The sequence below is a fragment of the Pristis pectinata genome, chromosome 6, assembly GCF_009764475.1.
Source record: "Pristis pectinata isolate sPriPec2 chromosome 6, sPriPec2.1.pri, whole genome shotgun sequence".
NCBI classification, from domain to species: domain Eukaryota; kingdom Metazoa; phylum Chordata; class Chondrichthyes; order Rhinopristiformes; family Pristidae; genus Pristis; species Pristis pectinata.
The window spans coordinates 16,211,917-16,236,240 of record NC_067410.1 but is presented as its reverse complement, the minus strand read 5'-3'; the positions used below and the strand labels follow the sequence as shown (position 1 = coordinate 16,236,240).

Below are 24,324 nucleotides of genomic sequence, written 5' to 3'. Positions count from 1 at the left end.
ACTGGATCTTCTTCGAGAGCCAATTCAGCAGCTGCTTTTCCTAGTTTAAGTGTTATTAATAACTAATATACAAAAGTATTCAAAAACGGTATTCTTATATGGCTACATTCCTATGGTTTGAATGTGGAGTTGCTTTGTTATTCATTTTAGAAAAATCTTTATTTCCCAAAAACTACAGGACAGTCCTGGAGTGTTGATTCCTCTAGTGGTGGCAATCTTGTTCTGAGACAGAAGGTTCAAGTTCCCCAAGAGAATGCAACAATCCAGGATGATACTCTGGTGCTTTGTTGAGGGAGTGCAGTCTTTCAAATGTTAGACTAGATAAAAGATCCCATCTCACTATTTGAAGAACAGTATTCAGTTTGCAGGGGTGACTCTGAGCTTCCGGTTGCCCATCAATTAAATTCTTCATCTTACTTCCACTCTGACTTGTCTGTGGCTTCCTGGATTGTTCCAGTGCGATCTAGCACAAGCCTGAGAAAAAGCACCTCAATTTCCATCTGATACATTGCAATCTTCAGGACTTATTGTTACATTAAACAATTACAACATTTTTTCTCTATCAGACACTGGCCAATTCTGTTGCGAGGTTATACATTTATAATATTAAGTTTTTCTCTCTCTACAGATACTGCCTAGTCTGCTGGACATTTTCAACATTCTCCTTTTGGTTTCAGTTTTCTGCAACAGCTCTCATGTGAATTTCGCAACTTGAACATATCCCTGCATTTGTTCTCTTTCTCTCTCTAACTTCAATTCGTAACCGGAGTACGACTGTGTCAATCTTGGCCTCACCCAATCAGAGATATTCCCTTTGTTTTATCCATTCCTCCTCACCCTTTTCACAACTTAAACCTCTTCTCTCACTTTCCTGTTTTGATGAAGAGTCTTTGACCTGAAATATCGACTCTTTTCTCTTTCCACAGACACAGTCTTATCTGCTGAAGGTTCCAGCATTTTCTGTTTTTATTTCAGACTTCAACCATCTGGAGTTTTTTGATTTGCAAGAGATTTTGCCCTGGTTTTGTGGCCAGATCCTTCCCCTCAACCTTCAACTACAATCATGTGATTTTGCTATATGCAAATTAACTTCCATATTTCTTATAAGGCTATAAAGCATTGAAATATCCCAAGGTTTTGAAAAGCTCTGTATAAATGTATATTCACTCTGTCCTTTGAAATTGTGTTTGCCCCTCATTATTATGCATAAAAGTATTTCCTTATTTAAGAGCTTAATCATTATCACCGTTCTATTTAAATCCAAGCAAGCACAATTGTTTATTGTTACTTTCATTCTGTTATTTGCTGGCAATGAACTTCAACAAAAAAATCAAAGTTCCATTTCACACCAAATAATTGGACTGCAGATTTGGAACCAAATGGTATTCAGTTATTTGATGTGCCGCATACTGCTACATGAAGTCTATCCTGATGATGCGGTAATCTTGTGTCATGATGGTTTAGAAGTCAGAAGCCGCCAATATTCATGACATTCCAAGACTACCATTTCCAACTCTGTGGCAGTGATTGATTCCATCCCTTCCTTAGCCCACCTGTTGCTGAAAACTCATTTATGCCTTTGTAATCTCAGCATTTGACTATTCCAAAGCACCCTTGGTCAGGATCCATGGTTTTACTCTCCATATGCTTGAGGTTAGTCAAAGTCCCAGGTTAACTTGTATCAGGTCCTGTTCCTCCATCACCCTATGGTCTTGGTGCCCTTCTTGGACTCCCAGTTAAGCAGAATCTCAATTTTAAATTCTCAGTTTTTTATTCAAATCCAGACATAATCCTATTTCTCTTTATTTGTATAAACTCCTCTAATCCCCATCACTTCAATATGGATTCATCATTTCACCATCAGTGATCCAGTACACTAGAATCCTCTTAAACTTATCTGAATTTGTTTCCCTGTCTAAGGCATATTTTAAGAAGTAGTTTACAAGCTCTTTGATCATCTGTCCTAAATTTATTGAGTGATTTCTTCAGTTGTTGTTTTTGTTTTTGTTGTCTGAGGCAGTACACTGAGAATCCAGCTAGAGGAAATTCAGAACAATGTAAGCAGATTGTCCTCAGTAAACAGCTGGATGGTTCAGAACAGAATGCCTGTGGTATCCTGGGCTCCAGCTCTGGTAGTTGATTTCTAAAGCAGAAATACTTTCAGAGTTCCAAGCAATCAAAAAGGAAGCTGAGTGCGTGGTTATTTGCAGTCAGACGAAAGAGTGAAATGAATCAAACCAATATATTATTGTATGAATTCGTCTATATGTTGTTTTGACCAAAAGTATTGCACACTTCTTCTTGCTTTTTCTTGCTGACGAACAATATTCTTTACTAAAACAATGCCATTTTACCTTATTCATCAGCTACTTATTGTCACACTCAACTAATGCGGTCACCATACAAGGCCGATTGCTTAGGTAGAAAGAGCTGAGTCAGGTCACAAGATTTCATGTGAATCCTTCTCCTTTCACATGGACAATGTAGATACAGAACAGCAACTATGACTACATTGAGTTGTCTGGGTTAGGTAATTGCACCAGGAGTAGCAGAGGTTTTGCTGTGGTCTCCCCTTTATGTTTATGGACTGGGATCAAGTTGTTTTGTTCTGTGTAGCCACAGTTGCACATTTGTCCAGCAGATATCTGCATCTCCTGTGGTTTGTGCAGATTTGAACTAAAATTCTGCATTAGATCTGATGCAAGATGTTTGTTGGGGACTTTTCATGAATTCATTTGGCTTTTCAAGCTTCACCTAATTGATGTTGCATTATTGGTAAAGTACTTGGTTCCAGAAGGTAACGAGGCATTGTTGACATTCTGGCAGATAGAGAGATGTTACTTTTATTGTAAAAATATGGAAGTAAAATCTTGTATCCATTAAATGGAGACAGCTAAGTTTACAACACTAAGGCAGCTGGAATGCAGACTGAGTGAACACGCCTGTGCTTAAAAACCTGTAGATAAGGAGGATAGGTGCAGAAAATAACATGCCCAATACAGAGTGAGCAAGTGTACAAAGATGTGGTGGACCTTCTGATCTGTTTGAGGGGAAAAGCACACTTTTCACCTTGTTTAGATTATTTTCAGGTTAAATTTTATCATAAACTCATGGCAGAAATGTAGCTTTTTGTAGTTAAGAATGAAAGTAATCTGGGGCTTTCAAGAGGAAGCCTAACCTTGTTCTTCAATCTCACAGAAAAGGGACAAGTCCTGGCTGAACCTGCCCAGGGTATATTTACAGAATTTGATCCTAATAAATACAAGTCCATAAGAAATAGGAGCAGGAGGAGGCCATCTAGCCTTTCAAGCCCGGTCCACAATTCATAAAGGTGAAGGCAGATTTTCTATGTCAACACAATTTTCCTACACTATCTTAGCACCACTTGATTCCCTCAGTATCCAGAAATCTATTGATCTGATTTGAATGAACATAATGACTGAGCCTCCACAGCCCTAGGGATAGAGGATTCAAAAGGTTTGCCACCCTCTGAAGAAAATTTTCCTCAAGTCAGTCATAAACAACCAACCTCTAACTGTGAAACTGTGCTGCCTGTCCTAGACTTCACAGTTAGGGGAAAAATTCTCTCTGCATCAAGCCTGTTAGGTCTTTTAAGAATTTCGTCAGTTTCAACGAGATTGTGTCTCATTCTTCTAATCTCTAGAGAATACATTCCTAATATAATTGACCTCTCCTTATAGGGCACACTCACCGCCCTGGGAACTAGTCTAGTGAATCTCTGCTGCATCCCTCTTTCTTGGGTAAGGAGACATGATACTCCAGGTGCGGTCTCACCAGGGCCCTACAGAATTACAATCAGACTTCCTTAATCCTCAAATTAAAACCTCTTGTTATAAAAGCTAACATACCAGTTACCCTTCTAATTGCCTGCTGCACCTGCTTGTTGGGCTTTAGTGACTTTCGTACAAGCACACCCAGGTTCCTTTGAACATCAATACCACCCAATCTCCCGTCACTTAACAAATACTCTTCTTTCCTGTTCTATTCACAAAAGTGGATGACCTCACAGTTTTCTGCATTACATTCTATCCCACATTCCCACTCACTCACTCAGCTTGTCCATATTCCCTTGGACCCTCTTGACATCCTCCTCCATAGTTACAATCATGCCTAGTTTAGTATTGTCAGCAAAATTGAAAATGCGACATTTGGTCCCTTCAGCCAAATTGTTGATGTAGGTTGTCAATAGTTGGAGCCCAAGCACTGATCTGTGCAGTAGCCCACTAGTTACTGCCTGTGAACCTGAAACGCATCTATTCATTCCCACTCGTTTCTTTATTTCCAATCACCAATTCTCAATCCATTTCGGTCGCCTCCATGGCTATTCTCGAACCTTGTTTTCAACCCTCCTCTGAGGGAACTTATGAAACTCTTTCCGAAACGCAAAATACACCACATCCACTAGTTCCTCTTTATCCATTCTGCTTGTCACATCCTTGAAGAACTCTAGAACTTGTTGCTCTGAATGGTCTCTCCCCAACATTGAAAATGGAATAAAGTCTGTGTTAGTGTTGATAACTGTCATCTTACTACTGGAATGTTTTGACTTTGTTTGGATAGATACAGCTCTTAACTACATTAGCAGCAGGTAGAATCACTGTGCTTTCCTTTTTCAAGACCAAGTTAACCCTTATCCTACTGTGGCAACTTCCTCCTTCAGGTTGTTGTCCAGCCTCATTCCACAGTGGTCAGAGTGGGGTTATGTTGTACACCATGGCCTTCTTACCTAAGAAAGAATTACTTGACAAGGAAGGAGTGCAGCAGAGGTTCACTAGACTCATTCCAGGATTGGCAGATTTTCCATGTAAGGAGAGTGGGTTGTGTCACAAAGCATGGTGGTGCCTCTGAAAGGAATAGATGTTTTGTATCCTTTGCTGTTTCTATTCTATGTTGGGAAATCTGTTGCAAAATAAAAGTAAAAAATAAGTCCTTGATTTAATGTTAGTTCAAAATGAAGCATTGCAGTAAAATATTAATTGGCTTGTTAGTTCCATTGGAAAGGAGACTTTGGGAAATACTCAGAACTATTTGATTATGTAGTTTTACTCATTTATGTTATAATCTAATTGATTAATTATTGAATACTCTCAGAATGCACTCTTATATGGGCAGCAATGCACTTTCTGATAGTTTACAGGAAAATTAACCACAAATTAATTAATGGTGTTCTTTTTAGCCATTACAGATAGGAGAAACAATATCATTTAAAGGTTAATATTCTCATCTCAGGCTGATTAAAGTGAGACTTAAATGGGTTTTGTCAGATCAGCCAAACTGTGTTCATCTGGGGTCAGTTCCCATCCACAGTTATATAGTGGATGTTGCCTGGGATAGTTTTTGTAGATGAGTTTCACAACTCAAATTTTGTTAAATATCACAGCAGGATGGAAGAAATATTTAAAGAATAATATTTGATTTTAATGTTGAATAGAAAGAAATTCCTGTGACAAATATGGATTGTTTCTAATAATCAAAACAACTAGGGCTGGGCATTAGATGTCAGTCTAGTCAGTGATGCCCACATATATTGCGAATAACTGAATTAAAAAAAAATCACAAATAGCACTTCAAGAGAGTGGCAATTTTATACAGAGATTAGAACCTTTAATTGTTTTAAGACAGATGCATTGTGTGTTGGCATAGGCTGCTGCTCCAATTACTCATGCATGCAGCCACTTAAATTAAGTATTTACAGGTGGTGCTCATTAAACTAGACATGAATGAAAGTGTCTACTCATGTGCATTGTGAGCACTGATCACGATTTTGTTCTGCTCCATGAGAGATCAGTTTCTCTATATGCTCTTTGTAAGTGCACTCTATGTTTAGGTTTTTCTGCAATAGGATACAGGGTTTCCCTCATATAATGGGTTCAGGTGACTAAAGAAGCTTACAAAAGTTTTTATTTGTAACCTATCTCTGCCATGAGGTTACAGAGGGTCTTGTGCTCTCCAATCCATTAGTTAATTTCCCCAAAATATCAAGAATTTGTTATTCTTAAATAAATTTTGTGTAAACTATTCTTTATACATCCATGGATCAGAATGTAGCCTCTTAAAGAGCTCAGAATAACTAAGTAATTCTTGGGTGACCTTTTCTAATGTAATATGCACTGTTATGGTACTGTCTTTTGAAACATAGTATTGGTAACCATATTAAAAAATGGAGCTGTAATGGATCACAATAATGAAACATTGAAATATGAAACTGCAGTCAGAAATTACTTGTACTGTATAGTTTGGATAATCAGGAGACTCTGAAATATAAGGAATGCAACAAAACAAAGTGAAATAATTCCTTTGAAGAACAGACAATACTCGTGTAAGGAAAAACTACTAAATGGAAATAAATATTTGGTCATCCCTCCTGTGTGTATGTGAATTTGTCAATTATCATAAGGATTATGGTACTGCTCTCTTAGTCCATTCAGATTTGTATTTTTCCCCAAATCTGGATCATTGTACCTTGTACTAAATCAATCCTTTGTGGGTTTTGCATGCAAGATATTTTGTGTGTGTGTGTATTGCCTATTTTCAATCCACTTATATTATTATGTTGTTTTAAATGCTCCATCTGTAGTACAGGGCCCAGATAAATCATGTCTCTGGAATCAGTATTGCACACAATATAGGCAAGCTTATTGTTACTTTTCTTTCATGCACTCACCATCTCATTCTTGTTTCACTATTTTCCTTTATTCCAAACTTGGATTCATCCACCTGCCTAATCTACCACCATCCAACCAGTGCATCTTGCCCTACACCCAAGTTTAACTTTTTAACAATTGTGTCAGTGCTACCCATCCTGTCCACCCTAACCACTCTCCTTCCTAATCTCATTTGGAAAGCAATAAAGGAGAGTTACTACTAGTAGAGTAACCTTGATTCACTGCTATCTTGAACGCACTTTAAGTGGTACAATTTTTTTTCTTGTAAGGGATAATTCTATGTCTTACAGTTCTTTACAATCCCACTATATTTATACTGAGTCCGCTTGGTGCAAAAACTTAACCACCTCTCACCTTTGATACTTATTGTGGATTTTAGACCAGACTAATAGAATGAAAGTCCTTCTCATCTGCTGCTTATCAGGATCCTTCGTGGAATGAGTTTGAGGCAGTTCCAATATGTTTGTCAGGGGAGATGGACTGATAGGAGTAAAACTATTTCCACATGACATTGGAAAACAAATAAAACTGTGTATGCTGGAACTTGAAACAAACCCAGAAATGCTGGAAAATTTCAGCCAGGCAAGCAGTATCAGTGGAAAGAGAAACCAGATAATGTGTCAGGTCAGCATTTTGCAGGGACTGCTGCAATTCCCTGGTCAATTCTTCTGTCTCCTCCCACCACTCCCTGTCCCGTTGCACCTTCCCGTGCAACCGTAGGAGATGCAATGCCTGTACATTAACCTCTTCCCTTCCCACCACCAAACAATCATTCCTAGTGAAGCAGCAATTCACTTCTACTTCTTCTAATCTGGCCGATTGCATTCGGTGTTCACAATGTGGTTTCCTCTGCGTTGGAGAAACCAAACAGAAATTGGGTAGTCGCTTTATGGAGCACCTGCGCTCAGTCCGCAGGGGTGATCCTGAGCTGTCTATTGCGTGCCACTTCTAATTCTCAATCCCGCATCCTTTCTGACCTGCCTGTCTGCAGCCTCTTCCACTGCCGTAGTGAGGCCCAACGTAAACTTGGAAGAACAACATCTAACCTCTGTCTGAGCACTTTGCAACTTGCTGGAATGAACACTGAATTCTCTAACTTCAGGGAAACTGCTCTCTTATTGTTTCTCATTATCATACTTGTATCTCTTTCTCATCCCCTTTCCTTTAAATGTCTTGCTAATGGTCAGTCCTCAAGCTCCTTATCACCTGATCTGTCCCAACCTGTCTTGCACCTCACTGCACTTCCCCAGTTTTGCTTTGAAAATTGTAAGCCCTAGTTCTGAGAAGGGACACTGATCCAAAACATTGACTGGTTTCTCTTTCCATAGGTGGTAGTTGAATGGCTGAGTTCTTGCAGCATTTCTGTTTTTGGTTCACATAATATTAACTGATGGCCTCAGCTGGTTACATGGTGGTTGCTGTGGGAAAGAAAAAGAATGTCATGCTCATGTAAACATAAACCCTTTCGGAGATTCGGGTTGAGACGTGGCTGGACTTTATATATTACAATGCTGTATCTAACTAGTTTATGTTGAGCAAATAACAAATTGCTGGAGGAACTTGGCAGGTCATGCAGCATCTTTGTGGGGAAATGGACAGTCAACGTTTTGGGTCGAGACCCTTCATTTGGACTGTCCATTTCCCTCTACGGATGCTGCCTGACCCACTGAGTTCCTCCAGCAGTTTTTTTTTGCTTCATATTTCAGACACTGCAGTCTCTTGTGTCTCTATGTTGACTCCAGTGCCATGAAATGGAAAACATTTCATACTGTCAGCTTTTAATATAAAATTCAATAAAAACCCTGTTTGGAAAAAAATATATACTGACTCCTATTACCTTGGGAAGTTTCAGCAGGCAATGTTGTCTAATTTAAGATGTTATTTGTGAGCAGATTATCCTAGGTGAATTTAGTACCTTATCACAGTGCTTGAGGTTAAAAACTGAAGAATATAATAGAACCCACGTGGGATCCTCAGGAGATCTGAAGGAAAATGATAGAGGGCAGGATCTTGATCTGAACCAACTTGTTATGCAATAATCTCTGGCCCTGAGGCAGCCTCTGGGTGAAACAGCTGTAGTTCATTATAACGATGTACCTTTGGTCCAGTGTTGCTCCCATAAACAGGGGATGTTGCTCCAGCAGTGATTTTTATCCACTAAAGTACAATCGCACTTGTATATTTTATTCCAAAATGTAAGAATATACAAGTTATTAGATTCCTAATGTTGAAATGTGACTATGACAGAGCTACACACAATATTAAATTACTTGATACATTCATGTACAACTTAGAATTACTACAACCATAAATTGAGATGTATCAATTGGTACTTTGCTTATCTTAATAATCCAAATTAAATTACAGATAATGCTAAAAATAACACCTTTTGGTGGTGATTTCCATTTGCTTTCATTCAGGATCAGCTTTTTCTCCTATAGATTCCCCAAGATCCACTTTTCCACAACTCTGTACATGCAACACTCTGGGTAGGATTGAAGAAAGTAGCTTAGTTAGATCTGTAAATTTTTCTGCTGTTTATATATTCCCTGGTGGCTTTCCAATGTCCAGGGATTCTCAGTGTTTGAAGCAACAGCTGTGATTCCTTGTCTATGAGGCCCATTAGTAAATGTACAAGTTTTATTCTGTCAATACCAACAGAGCAATTCAGCTGCGTCTGGCCAAAGCTACTGACACATAGGATATGATCTCCACTGCTCACTGTCCTACTTTTTACGCTCCTGTGTTTATTATGCTTGCAATTTCCACCTGTTTACCTTGGCATCTGGAATTTTAGGAGAGCAGCTGAGGAAAAAAATGTGAATGTTTGTCCACTGCCTCTATAACAGTGATACTATACATGTACTGAGATGAGTCCTTACTTTTAAGTTCTAATTAAAAGCAAAGAAGGGATGAATATTTGAAACAGAGCATTGGGTCCCTTAGAGCACAAAACAATGGTCTCATTCATTTGTCTCCAAGCAGGGGATTTGAGCAGCCACCAGAAGCAGGTACCAAATTGATTTGAAATAATTAAAATACTGACTTACAGTACCAAAGGAAGCTTGATGCCATCTTTTGCCTCTACATGCCACATATATTCTGGCCAGTTTACAAACACATAAGATTGATGAAGATCGCATGGCCCATCAAAACTTCCCCATTTGCGATGACAGTTGAACCATCAGTATGAGATGCTCTATAAACCATCATGAGCTAGCAACTCTAGGAGGAGGAGGATGCCATAACAGCTGTGTTGTAAGGATGTTGTTTCTTTGCTCGCTTTTGTAACTCCCAAGCATAGCAACCAGAGGCAAAATGAAGGTATTGGCAGGACAACGGTCCATTTGACCATCGGAGGGTGGGGTATCAGCGGTTTGTGTTGGATCAGCTGCTGGAAAATCGGGTTCATGGGGTTGCGGCAGCCTAGGCAGCTGTTGGGGGATTGGGGGTGGGGAGGGGTTTAGCCAGGAGAGAATTAGGACCAATAGAAATGGGAGGATGGTAGATGGTTGTCTTGCAATGGTTGACCAAAGGGCCCTGAGTGTTGAGGTCATGCCCATCAGATGATGAGGGACACTAGGAGATCAGAGGCTGGGCTCCCAGGTTACTGAAGGGTCAGGCCCATGGTATTGGTGTGTGGGAACTTTGGGGGTTGGGAAGGTTGGTGCCTCAGTCAATTGGTGAGTTTAGCTAGGGTTTATGGGGATGATCGTCTCTGCAACAGGGTGATTGAAGGAGTTGGGGTCAAGTGCCATCAGTGGATGGACAGTGGTGATACTAATGGCTGGGGTTGTCCGTAGGATAGAAGGTAAGTATGTGATTTACCTTGTTAGAGGTTCCATCCCTGTGCAGATTGTTCTGTGTTATTGATCTTTCAGGATCTGGGCATCCTTAGCAAGGCCACCATTTTTTGCCTGTCCCTATTTGCCCTTGAAAGTAGTGGTGTGCTGCTTTCTGCAGCCCTGCTGGGGAAGGTACTCCCATGGTGCTGTTGGGGAATGACTTCCAGGATTTGGATCCAGAGGTAATGAAATAATGATGATATATTTCAAAGTCTGGATGGTTTGCAACTTGAAGAAGAACATAAGATATCATTATTAGTCAGATGTATGTCGAAACACACAGTGAAATGCATCTTTTTGCATGGAGTGTTCTGGGGGCTGCCAACATAGCATGTCCACAACTTCCTAACCCGTACGTCTTTGGAATGTGGGAGGAAACTGGAACACCCGGAGGAAACCCACACAGACATGGGGAGAATGTACAAACTCCTTACAGACAGTGGCTGGAATTGAACCCCGGTTACTGGCGCTGTAATAATGTTACGCTAACTGCTACACTACTGTGCCTGCTCCATGCAGGTTCCAATGAGCTTGAAGCCATTGTTCTTTTTGGTGGCAATGTTTGTGGGTTTGGGAGGTGCTGTTGGAATAGCCTGGGTGAGTAATGGTTGTGCATTTTGTAGATGTATATACTGTAGCCATTGCGTAATGATGGGAGGGATGAATGTTTAGGGTGATGGATGGGATACCAATCAAGTTGGTCTGCTTTGTCCTTAAAGGTATCACATTTCATTCTGGGGGGGGGAAAATACATCTTCAATCTGGTAGTGTCAAAACAAACAGCATTGTTTCGAAACCAGAGTGTTCTTGCATTTCTGAAAATCAAACTGTAAATTAATTTTTAATAAGAAGAGTGTTAGTTCTTTCTCAATAGAAGTTTGAGCACAGGAACTCTACAGCTGAGATTTTTTTTTCTGCCAAATTTTAATTATAGCCATTAGGAGAAGTGATTTAACTCGGCAATGCACTCTCTTGCAATTTCTTGTTAGCAGAGAGTGAAGTTGTGTTTAGGCTGGGGAGAGACAATCTGTTTTGTTTTATTCAAATATTTTCTGTCTTCTCTGACATCACAAGGGAATTATGCTGCTCTCCAGTGACTACTTTTTATTCCTCTTGGAGATGCCAGCAAATGATACCAGTGATGCTAGCAGTAAACATTAATGATCAATGTTGGGTGTCAGAGACTCAGAAGGCACAGTGGTACAGCTGATAGAACTGCTGCCACAGAGTCTTGGGTTCAATCCTGACCTCTGGTGCTGTCTGTGTTAAGTTTGCATGTTCTCTCTGTGACCGCATGGGTTTTTTCCAGGTGCCTTTGGTTTCCTCCCATATCGCAAAGGTGAGCATATTGATAGGTCTTTGTAAATTGCACCTAGTGTGTAGGTGGGTGGTAGGGGAATATGGAGAAAATTAAAAAGAGAATATGATTAGTGTAAATGGGTGATTGATGGTTGGCGAGGACGCGATGGGCCAAATGGCCTGTTTCTGCGCTGTATCTCTACTTGATTCTACAAGCTATCACTGAAAAATTATCTGATTGCTCCCTTGTGATATAAGCAAATGGTATCAGGTCTTGAGTAGAAGAGTTATTTTCAAGATAAGTATTTACCCACATCACGCATGTATCTGCTACAAAGATACTTAAATTATTAGCTGCATATAGCAATTCGGTAATCACCATTTCAATCAAGCTTGGTGATGTCATTGCTTAATGGTAATTGATTAATTTCCACTGTAAATACAGTAACATTTTTTCACACATTCTCTGCATATCATATTAAGGTCTAACAGTTTTGTACAAGTGATGTTTTGACTCTTCATGAGGGCCCTTGGCATGTGCCATTTCAGACTCGATCATGAAGCCCAATGTCAAAAGTAAAGAATGTCTTCTCAAGAACATTTCAGGATGACAACCAGTTGGATCAATGTCTCCACTTTCAACAAAAACAATAATAAGTACAAGAAAGTAAAGGGCGAGTAGGAGTAATTATAAATATACTTGTATTCGCATGGCAAACTGCTAAAATGTCACTTTCACAGCATTGTCTATATCCATCAGAAAAAAATGTTCTTCTAATGGCTTCCAGCAATATCCAATATTGTAAATGGGGCACATTACCAAATTGAAATGAAGTTTAGATTTTTGAGTACTAAATATCTCTGTGAACGTGTATTTGTGTTAATGGTCAAAATGTTATTTTTATTTGCATTCACTCATCAGTTGTCTTGCATTTAAAGATTTTATAAGTAGCAATTTCCTTCATTCACTGAAATTTTAAAATAGTATAACAAATTATTCTTCAGTATAGAGGAAGCATTTTAAAGTGATTTTTTTTTGTATTCAGGAATTAAAATTAACTTTTATTAATTTGTATTCCCAGGACAAAATCTGACTTTACAAGAATGCATGAAAGAATGCAATAGGTGCTTCAAGAGAACATTTGTAAATTTCCTTAGTTAAGGCTAATTTCAGCAAGATGGGGGCACCAGTTGTAGAAGACATTTTCCACAAATGACAATTATTTTATGTGAATCGCACACAAGTTATGTAGGAAGTTTCAAGACATTGCATAGCACTCAAAAGAGATACACATGCCCTTCAGCAATTAGGAAGATATATGATGATCAATATTTGATTACATTGGAAGCTAAGCACACTGGTGCTAAAATAGTTAAGCAAGTAATGCCATTGAGTTGATGGGGAGAAAGATTTGGGTGTATTAACTGGGTAAACAATTTGCAATGTCAGGAAGCATTGTTAAGGAAAATGTATTGAGTGATAAGTACAATGTTCCAATGACATTCCAGAGCAAAGGCCTGACATTTTGTGCACTAGTTTGAGTGCTGCACAGAATAGGGAAAAACATGAAGGCAAAATTGCCCAGGACCCTGAGTTGAACTCTTTTTGAAGTACTGCATGGCATCACTTCCATCCACCTGACACATGGGTCCTTTCTCTTCCAGATGATCAGCATTAACTTATCAAGCCTTTTGAATTGTGCTTAAAACTACAACCTTCTGATGAAGAGGCAATAGTCATAGAATTATACAGCATAGAAACAGGCCTTTTGGCCCACTGCATCTGTGGTATTGGTTTATTATTGTCACTTGTACCGAGGTACAGTGAAAAACTTGTCTTGCACACTGTTCATACAGATCAATTCATTACACAGTGCTTTGAGGTAGTACAGGGTAAAAACAATAACAGAATACAGAGTAAAGTGTCACAGCTATGGGGAAGTGCATTGCAGGTAGACAGTAAGGTGCAAGGTCATAACAAGGTAGACTGACTAATTACTCAGTATGCTGACTAATCCCACTTGCCTGCATTAGTTCCATATCCCTCTGCCCTCCTCATTTCAAGTACCTGTTCAGATGCCTGTTAAATGTTATTACAGTTCCTGCCACCACCAACTCTGGCAGCTCATCCAGAAACCAACTACTCTTTGTGAGAAAAAATTGCCCCTCGGATCCACTTTTAAACCTCTTCCCTCTCACCTCAAACCTATGCCCTCTAGTTTTAGATACTCCTTCCATAAGAAATGTACACTGGATATCTACCCTACCCATGCCTCTCATAATCTTGTGTACCCCTATCATGTCAGTTCTCGGCCTCCTTCACTCCAAGGAAAATGTTCCTAGCATATCCAGTCTCTCCTGATTAACTCAAGCCCTCCAATCCAGGTAATATCCTTGTGAATCTTTTCTGCACCCTTTCTAGCATTACCACGTGCTTTCTATAGTGTGGTGACCAGAACTACAACTGTCACCTGTCATCCCAACCCTTGTACTCAATGCCTCTGCCAATGAAGGCAAGCAAGTCATATGCCTCCCTCACTACCCTGTCTATCTGTGTGTCAGTGTTCCCATTTTTGGGGAATATGTTCTTGTACCCCTGGATATTTCTATTAAACAACACTTTCCAGGTCCCTGCAATTCACTGTGTATGTCCTGCCTTGTTTTAACTTCCCCTAAATGTATCACTTCACCCTTGTCTGAGTTAAATTCCATCTGCCATTCCCAGTTGATCTGTACTCTGTTGTAACCTCAGACAACCTTCTTCACTGTCCACTATACCACTAATTTTGGTGTTGTCTACAAAATTACTAACCATGCCACCTACATCCTTATACAACTCATTCACATATATGACAACAGAGGATCCAGCACTGACCTCTGCAGCACACCACTGGTCACAGGCCTCCAGTCTGAAAAATAACCCTCCACTACCACCCACTGTCTTGTACCACCAAGCAAATTTTGTATCCAATTTGCTAACTCACGCTGGATCCCGTGTGTTCTAATTTTCGAGAACAGCAAACCATGTGGGACCTTGTCAAAGGCCTTGCTAAACTCCATATAGACTACGTTTATCACCCTGACCTCATCGATCCTCTTGATTACCTCTTCAAAAAAATTCAATCAAATTAGTGAGACATGATTTCTCAGGCACAAAGCCATGTGGACTATCCCTAATCAGTCCTTGCCTTTCCAAATACACATACATTCTATCTTTTAAGATCCCTTCCAATAACTTTCCCACCACTGATGTTAGGCTCACCAGCCTGTAGTTTCCTGGCTTCTCCCAGCTGCCCTTCTTAAATAAAGGCACAACATTAGCTATCCCACAATAGTGTCACCAACTGAACTACAGTCAATGTATCCGTTCAAAAAGACAAACAAATGCAGCTTAAATGGGTGAAGAATAATAATTAGTCCTCCTTGGGGACAAAAGGAATATAAGAATATAATTCCTGAATATTTTAAAACAGAACTGAATGGAATTGGTGGGTCTGAACAGTTCTGTCTGTTAAAACAGGAGAAGGTTACAAAGGGACATCTTTCTAAGTAAGCAAAACTTAATTGAAATGCAACTGAGGGAGGTTTTCATGCTTAAAATTGTAAACTTATGGAAAACTGCCCACCTAGTTAGTTGAATCTGATTGAGGTTGGCATGGCTACCTCATCAATTGAATGCAGACAGGACTGGCACAGCTATTCAGTCCATTGAATGATATACTAAGTTGGCATAGCTACATAGTAAATTGAATAGGGACTGGGCTGCATAGATTGCCACCTGGTGTATTGAATAGGGACTGAGTGAAAGTGCCTGTCATCTACTGCAGTTGGGGAAAGTGTGTCATCTACAACAGTGAAGTATTCAATTGTAGCATTGAAATTATAACTTCCTGATTATACATAGAGTGGAATGATTGGCATTTAGTCGAGACGGAAATTAACCTTATTGAAGGGGTCCTATATATTTTGAATGTTATTTTATTCTAGCACTTTTTATATCATTTTAATTTGCTTAAAGGAACTTTGTGGCATTTTGTCATGGCGGTCTCGTTGCTCAGGCAGTAAATGAATCACTCGGCGCTAATCCTTGTCCAGCAAAGGCACATTATAGAGGAGGGAAATACTTTTTATGCAATCCTGTGTCCGACCGAAACGATCTCAAACTTTCCAGATTAGTCCAATCAAAAAGCAAGACAACCCTTGGGAATACTTTATGACCAAGGATCGGGAACTATACCCAAACTTGCAGACCACTTCCTGAGACAGACAAGAGAAACAAACAAAAAAATTGCTAACACTTGCAAATATGTTATTTTCTTGACTAGAAAGCCTCAGCGAAGCGTGATTTACTGCAGGAGAGCATAAAATATGCAAACGTAGTTAGTTTTTTTCCGCTCTGTTGTTGATTTCATTAAGGAACCTAAGACGGAATGTCTTACTGGCGTGAGAATGCAACCTCTTAACCACTGATCTGAAACCAATGTGAACTTTGCAAGAAGACTGACCAGAACCTCCGTACCACCTGGAGACTTCTTGCTCAGAGAAGTTAGCTTTCTGGATTTTTTTTTGGTCTGGTGGGGAGGGAAAGGGCGAGACACTGTTTGACACTGAGGGAAACCGGTGGGTGAAGCGCTGTTTCGGTTTGTAAACTGCATGTGTGAATACAATCGGAACTGCGGGACAGAATCCGGCACCATGTAAGTGACAGAGGTACCAGAGACCGGGGGTGACAACTATCCATCGCATCGCCTGGAGGGGAACTGACTCGCCCCCAAAATTTGTGACATTATCTGCAATGCCAGCGTTGAAGAGGGCGGATTTCCGAACATCTGTCTCGCTCTGATACGGCAGAAGGAAATCCTGTTTTCTGGAAGACTTTTGAATGTTAGTCCCAGGTCTTTATAGATTATATACATACATCGAAGCAACTCCTTCCGAAGCAACGCTTATCCGCTTAAACAAAAAGACCCCGAGCTCTTATCTTCATGCACACTTGTAGCTGGGAGCCGAGCAGATGAGAGCTTTGCCTCTTCGGATTGTTGTGTGCGAGTCTGGCTATTGTGGGGTGTGCAGCCACCGTCTGCTCCTATTCTGTCACCCGGAGGATCGGCGAGCAAGTCCAGCGGTCCCGCTCTGCACTGACGGATGCTGAAAAAATGGAAAGTGTCAGGTCGCGGCTTTTTACAGCGCTGGTGCTTTTCCTGTTGGTCACTCAGTGCCCCGGGGCTACCGAGGGAGCAAAGGTAAGTCGCCGTATTTATCGAGACAAGTCGGCTCCCTGTGATACAGATCTACGCTGCTGCTTTCGCCTTGTACTTTGTGTGTTGCGTTCTTAGTTCTTTTGCGGGAGAGAGGGAGGGAACAGGCCACTTGTGCCTTTCTACGTTTCCCCTAGCGGCTGTTTATTTTTGCCCCGCAGCGATGGAGATGGGCTTTGTTATTTGATTTTCCACAATTGCCGAGCTCCACCTCTGGCGGGGGGAGTAAAAGGTCGTGACGGGGCGTTTCTCTGTGTTTTCGGCAGTGTCCAGAAACCAGGAGGCTTCTATTGTTGGGCTGGTTTGCTGCAGCGCATTAAAAGGTTCCGCTAATACGCGAAGCCACACAGTTTTATTTTGTGCGTTTTACCTCGATGTGTACATATTAGGTGATTAACTCTATTCTGTGCGTTGAACTTGGGCTGCTGGCTGTTTGCCAAGTCCATAAACGGGGTGGGGGAGGAGGTAGGCACTGGAATGGGTTATCTGGAATGGGAGGTTAATTAGGAATAACTGGTTAAAAGGAACTAAGTAACCAGTGCCTCTGTATCTAGCGTTTAAACGTGGGCTTTAACAACTTCTAACCATTAGTTTTTAGCAGCACAGTTAGTGCAGTACTGAGGATATTCAGAAAGGTCATTAAGTTATACAACACAGAAACGGGCTCTTCTGCCCAGCTCATCCCCGCTAACCTAGTTGCCTACCTGAGTTAGCCCCATTTGCCTGCATTGGGCCCTGATCCCTCTAAACCTTTCCTTTCCAACCACCTGTCTAAATGTCTTTTACTCTCAGGCTAAGCATGGCGCCGGTAGAAATGAAACCCATGATTGGCCTGAAACTTAGAAATGTGGAGGAAAAGGGTGGCACACCGAACTGACTGGGTTCTAATCCTCATGATGAATGTATCACAGCCACTTCCCCGATCCTCGCCACCCTGCACACCCTCATTACTAATCCTTCTTTTCTCCCTCCCCACTTTTCTCCTGCAGTACTTTGAATATCTACTACTTTTGTGCACTATGATGAGCAGCATTTTTACTACAATTGATATGATGAGACAAATTTAAGAAATATGAAGGTTAAGATGTACATATCATGGATATTGGTATGATGGACCAACTCCCCTCCTGTGAGTGAGGCTTCCCGTCAGTGAGTTACAGGTGATAAACGCCTTGATGAGTGCAAAGGTTTTGGCTGATTGAAATATGGTTGTTTGTGTAATCAAGTTGACGAGGGTCAATTGCCAACTTGGGGAATGTCATTTTGCTTCCTCATTCTAGTAATTCCTATCTGCAAGACATCAAAATAAAGTTGGGACAGAAAAGCGATTAAATTATTGCTTAAAACTTGTGCCCATATCTTGATTGGACCATCCTTATTGCTCTGGAATTGTCCAGTTGGATCATTGGTGGGCTAATTCTTTTTAAATAACTTTTGCTGGTGAAGTTATGATATCAAGTCATTACAGAGCATAAAGCTGCAGATCTAATGCAATTCTGATTGAGTTCAAAGGTCTTGGTCTCATTAAATACAATGCATTCAGATTGCAAAATATTCTCTCAACACACCTATCCATGGGGTCATGGGTACGTTTATGATATTTAACTGGGAAGGCTAATGCCTGTGGTCCTGAGTGCTCATTAGTTTGTTGACCGCTCTTCCAATGGAGTTAAAATGGACATGAAAATCGAGCTGTTCTATGGTAAAAGAAGTTGGAAGTTACCTCTAACTTGTCTAATGTAAAGCTTTTAATTCCCTCCCCCTCTCCCATCCCAACCTAGAAACGCCAAAGATGCAATGAACAGATAGAGCTGTTGACGGAGACGGCCTGTACCTCCTGCGTGATAAGCCAAAATCTCTTATGCCCTCGAGGCTTCCAGAAGATCAAGCGAGGCTTTGGAATTCAAGACTGCAGGTAATTTTCATCAGTATCAATAAATGACGTTATACTAGGTCACAATAACTTGATTTACAATTATGTATAAATCTAGATGTGTAATAAGTAAAAAAAAAAATCACTTGGTGACATGGAACTGCAGATGCTGGAATCTGGAGCAGCTCACTTTTTGCTCCAAATTTGTGGTGTGTATAGATTAGTGATTAGGATGTATGAGGTTTGAAATGGGTAATTTTGGGACCACAAGGACTCTGCATTGTAGAAAAGCTTGCAGATCATCATCACTGAAATTGAGACTGGGGGGGGGGGGTGGGGGTAGATTTCAGAATTTCACATTTTTGGGTACAAGCCTTCACTTCTAGCAATTGTCCTGCCATAGAAAATGGTGTCACAGAAACCTGGGGAAGCCACTTGTTTCTTAAACAGAGATTTTCACTCCATAATGGTGATGATTACATTTTCAATAAGAGTGTGGAGTATTATATTCAGTTTATTTCCATGAATGGTTCTTTATTTTGGTATGTTTGGGGTTTATTTTTCTGTAGGTAGCTTGCTTTATTATTCCCAGCTGCTGTTGAGTTAAATCTCACCATAAGTCAGAAGTGTACTCCTTGGCAGTGGTGAGAGCTGTGTGTGTTTAGATGTGAGAGAGTTCATGATGTGCTAGAAAATGTGGAATCATATAAATTCATGGCACAGAAGGAGTCTATTCAAACTATCACATCCATCCTGGTTGAAAATGGAGCTGGATGTAGCTCAATCCCACTTCCCAGTTTTCATTCTATAACCTTGTATATTACAGCACTTCAGATGGTAATCCAGGTGTTTTAAATGTGATTGGGGGTTCTACCTCCCCCATTTCCCTCTTGTTTCTTCTGCCAATTATTTTAAATCTGTCTCTAGTTATTCACCTCTCTGATAAGGTGGGTCCTTCTTGTTCACTTTGTCTTGGCCTGATTTCATATACCTCAACTGAGTCCCCCCTCAGCCATCTTTGCTTTAAGGAACACAGTAACTGAAAGTCTTTTACACCCTCTTCAGTGGTATCACATCCCTCCTGGAATGGTAGTGTCTTAGATTTGTTCCTTGTATTTGCTTTTTCACTCTTTGGCTCCACTCTGGACATGGTAAGGGAGCTTATCATGTCCACAGTGGAGCCAAAGGAGAAGATCAGAGGATTCTGACATATGCCACGGGATGGCCCCAAGATGAAGAGAATTCTTGCTGTTACAGTAACATTATTAAAGCTTGAAGATTACATGCTAATCCTTCCATTCAATTACCACAAGCCATCTTCCAGATCGTCCATTGTGTGGTACTTGTATATCTAATGCCGTATCACAAGAAACAAAATCTTCATGAATTGTGAGAAGAATGAATCAGGTTGCGCTTGGTATTGTGCACTTTCATAAGTTCAATGTCATGAAGGTGAGAACCAAGTGCTGCCGATACCAATCTCCTTCACCTGAAAGGAACATGCTTGCAACCTGGTTATTTTTCAGGTAATAACTGAGTACAGAAATATTGATAAGCATTACTGGCTGTTATCCAGACAGTAGCCATGAAAATATCGTGAAAACTTGCAGCACCTGCATGATTTGTGTTGGTGGCTACAGGCTCCAACAGGACAGAGTTACGGAATCACAGAAACACATAGCACAGAAACAGGCCCTTGGGCCTCCTGAGTCATTGCTGACCATCTACCATTCATTTACACCAATGCTACATTAATCCCACCTTTTTTTTATTCCCTAGATGTTACAAAGCATTTTGCCAAGTTATATCTGGCAAATTATTTTCTTACTTAATACATTACTGATATGCTGGTACAACATTTGTCAATGGCAAGGCTGCCATTTACAAGAGATTAAGTCTTAATATGTTGGTTGCCAGGCTATTCTTTTCCTCACACTCTGGAAGTACATTTCTTTGATCAGTGTGTTTTTGTTACAAGCTGAAGATTTCCCTCGGCTGATACAGCTGCTTACTGAAATACTGATTATAGGAGACTATATTTCCCGACCTCTGGAAAATCTCTCACGCAGCTTTTATCAGGAGTCTGATGTGTTGACAACTCATTTACGTGGATGCAACTTTAATGTCTTAAGAAGCAGTCCCTGTGATTTTAAAAAGCTCACGCGATTAGCCTGCTCATAACTGTACTCAACAACCACTCCTTCCTGGTTCACTGTGTTTCCATTTCAAATAACGTGCAAAGGCATTTCTGGAACTCTTGAGCTTATTTTGTCATCAACTTCTAGCTCTATGCATTAAACGATCAAGTAGCACAGTGGCTGTGAGATCACCAACTCCAAGTCACATAACTTCTTGATGTAGACATTTCTTCTCGTTCCGTCAACATTGCTGGGTGAAAATCATGTCATTCTTATCATAGAACAGTACAGCACAGGAACAAGCCCTTCAGACCACCATGTCTGCATCGAGCATGATACCAATCTAACTAATCCCATCTGTCTGCACAAGGTCTGTATTCCTCAATTCCTGCCTGTTCACTTGTCTGTCTAAATGTCTCTTAAACATTGCTATCATGTCTGCTTCTACCACCTCACCTGGCAATGCTTTCCAGGCACCTATCTCTCCCTATTTTTAATAAACATAATTATTAATTATTATTGTTAAATATAGTTAATATTTTTCATAATACAGGAAGTCCCCAGGTTGTGAACGAGTTCTGTTTTTGAGACTGTTCGTAACCCGATTTTGTATGTAACTCGGAACAGTGTCCGCGCATGTGCACTTGGGCCGGGGATCGTGGCCGCGCATGTCCCCAGCCACACATGCGCACTTGGCCCGGGGTTGGGACCACGAAGGTTGGTTCGTAAGTACGGGCGTTCATAAGTCGGGGAATGCCTGTATTATATACTTTTCTCCGGTCACCCCTCAGCCTCTGACTCTCCAGAGAAAACAATCCAAGTTTGGTCAACCTCTCCTTCTAGCTAATTCTTTCCAATCCAGGCAACATCCTGAAATTCTTCTGCCTTCATATCCTTCCTGTAGTGTGACAACCAGAACTGTACACAGTACTCCATACGTGGCCAAACTAAAGATTCGTACAGCTGCAACATGATTTTCCAACGTTTATACTCAATGCCCTGACTGATGAAGGCAAGCCTTCTTTACCACCTATTCACTTGTGTTGCCACTTTCGAGGGGCTGTGGAGATCCCTCAGTACATCAGTGCCCCTAAGTGTCCTGCCGTTTACTGCATCCATTGATTTGCAACATCAACGTGCGGAATGCACTACCTCAAGGATCCAACTCCCCACCATCATCACAAGGGGACTAGATTGGACAGCAAACGCCACTCTTAACATAACAACTTGTGTGAAAATTTCAGGGAGTGGACAGCAGGCTCAATCCTGTAGGGTAGAAGAAATATAAAAGGACATTCAATTAAGTTTTTCTCAGCTCTTGGTAAAAAGATTGAGTCACATTTGAGAGTTTTGGTACATCATCAGGAGATGGTTGACTTTAAGATTGGTATGATGGAAGTATGCAGAGGGTTTTGCATTTGCTAGGGTGGGGGCTGTTACAAAGAATGGCCAGAATGAGATTCATTATTAGAAATATTCTGCACAATGTTTTCTCTAAACCTCTAAAAGAATCAACTAAGATCAGATACGATTTGACATTTTAAAAGTACACTTTAGAAAAGCACATTGACAAGTAATTCTTATTAAGGAAAATATAGTTAAATATTTATCTGTTCTTGCCAATATTTTAATAATTTTATGTTTTTATCATGTATTTAAATTGAAAGATTTACTGTGGACTTGGGTGGCGAACAGCAAATTTCACAAGCTGGTTGCAGACATATATGTAAGAAGAATGTTACAATATCCAAGTGTTGCAAAGGATTTTGGAGCCAGGATTGCCTAGGTGAGTAATGTGGGTTTGGAATTTAGAGATTTATCTGCTATAATAAAAATTATGTAATTAGTTTTCATTTTCATAAGCTGAATTGATTAGTTTTTACTTGGCAGCTTCAACTTGGAGGAGACTTGGAAGTGTGAACTAATAAAGATTGTTATGTGACCACACTTATACTTTGTTTTGTGTGAAACTCGGTTTTCTTTTCTGGACAATATGACAAGTTCAACATCCTTGAATTGTTTCATATAATAACATGGGATTTTGAAATGAGTCAAAGGCTAATTGTGTATAATTGGTTTGATTGCAGAATTGTAGATCTGCCCACTATACAGTCTTTTAATTTGAAGTTCCCTATACTGATCTGTTTGTACCATGTTTTTGATGATTTTACTGTCTGCCTTAAACATTGCATGTCCCAGTAGAGAAAACTCATTGAATATTTTGGGGCCCATATTTGGAATATGGGTTGGTTAATGAGGAAGTGCATGTGGTGTGAGCATGGCTTCCTATTTGTCTTTTACAGTTTTTAACTTGGTAGGTCAGATGACATCTGTGGGAAGAGAAACAGAGTTAACATTTCAGGTCAAAGTGAAAGTTTAACTCTGTTTATCTTTCCACAGATGCTGCCTGCTCTGATGAATGTTTTCAACAGTCTATTTATTTCAGATTTCCAGCAGCTGCGGTGTTTTGATTTTTGTTAAGTCGGTTGGTTCAGTGTATATAGTCAGCATTGCTCTATTGAGTTCCAAGATGACTAGATACATGGGCCAGATTTGAAAAAAAAACACAGATGTTGCAAATTGGAAATAAAAACAAAAATGCTGGAAGCACTCAGCAGTTCAAGCGGCATCTGGGGAAAGAGAGTTAAGGTCTAAGGTAGAAATCTCTTTGTCAGAGCTGAGAAAGAAAAAGTTACTGCTAAGTTGAGTAGGGGAGGGATGGAAAGGGCAAATGAAACAGTTGTGATAGGGTGAGGTCAGGGTTGCTGTGGGGTAAGTTGTAAAGCCCATCCAGTCGATGGGGACAGTTGAAAGGTGAGAATGCAAACTGATACCTGAAATGCGCTGCCATTGGAGGTGGTGGTATAAGATACAATTATTGAATTTAAGTGGCAGTTAGACACTTAAGTAAGCAAAGCATAGAAAGATACAGTTCTAATTTGGGCAAATGGGATGAATGTAGATGGGCAAAAGAGTTGGCCAAAGGACCCATCTCTGACTCTAAACAAAACCATGTGACAAATTGCAAAATGAGGCATGTAGGACATATTTGGAAGGTCAGGCTGTGCTAGTGCACCAATTTAATTTAGTTTCTTTAATTTATCAATAACTAGCCTATAATTCCGTGCTGATAAATATAGGAAATACATTTGGACAATGCAGCAATTAAGGGTAAGTGGATATTCGTTTCATAGCTTAATGTTTAGGCTTCACCATTAAGTTTTG

The 24,324-nt window shown here is 40.3% G+C and overlaps 1 protein-coding gene across 1 annotated transcript in view; it reads left to right on the top strand.

The window, feature by feature from the left end:
- Positions 1–13,281: 13,281 nt before the first annotated feature.
- The window catches only part of stab1 (stabilin 1), a 157,150-nt gene continuing 146,107 nt past the window's right edge, over positions 13,282–24,324 (top strand). Inside the window, 3 exon segments of the mRNA XM_052017592.1 lie at positions 13,282–17,073; positions 18,870–19,003; positions 22,767–22,885. Coding sequence (XP_051873552.1) covers positions 16,987–17,073; positions 18,870–19,003; positions 22,767–22,885 — 340 coding nt within the window. The 5' untranslated portion in view covers positions 13,282–16,986.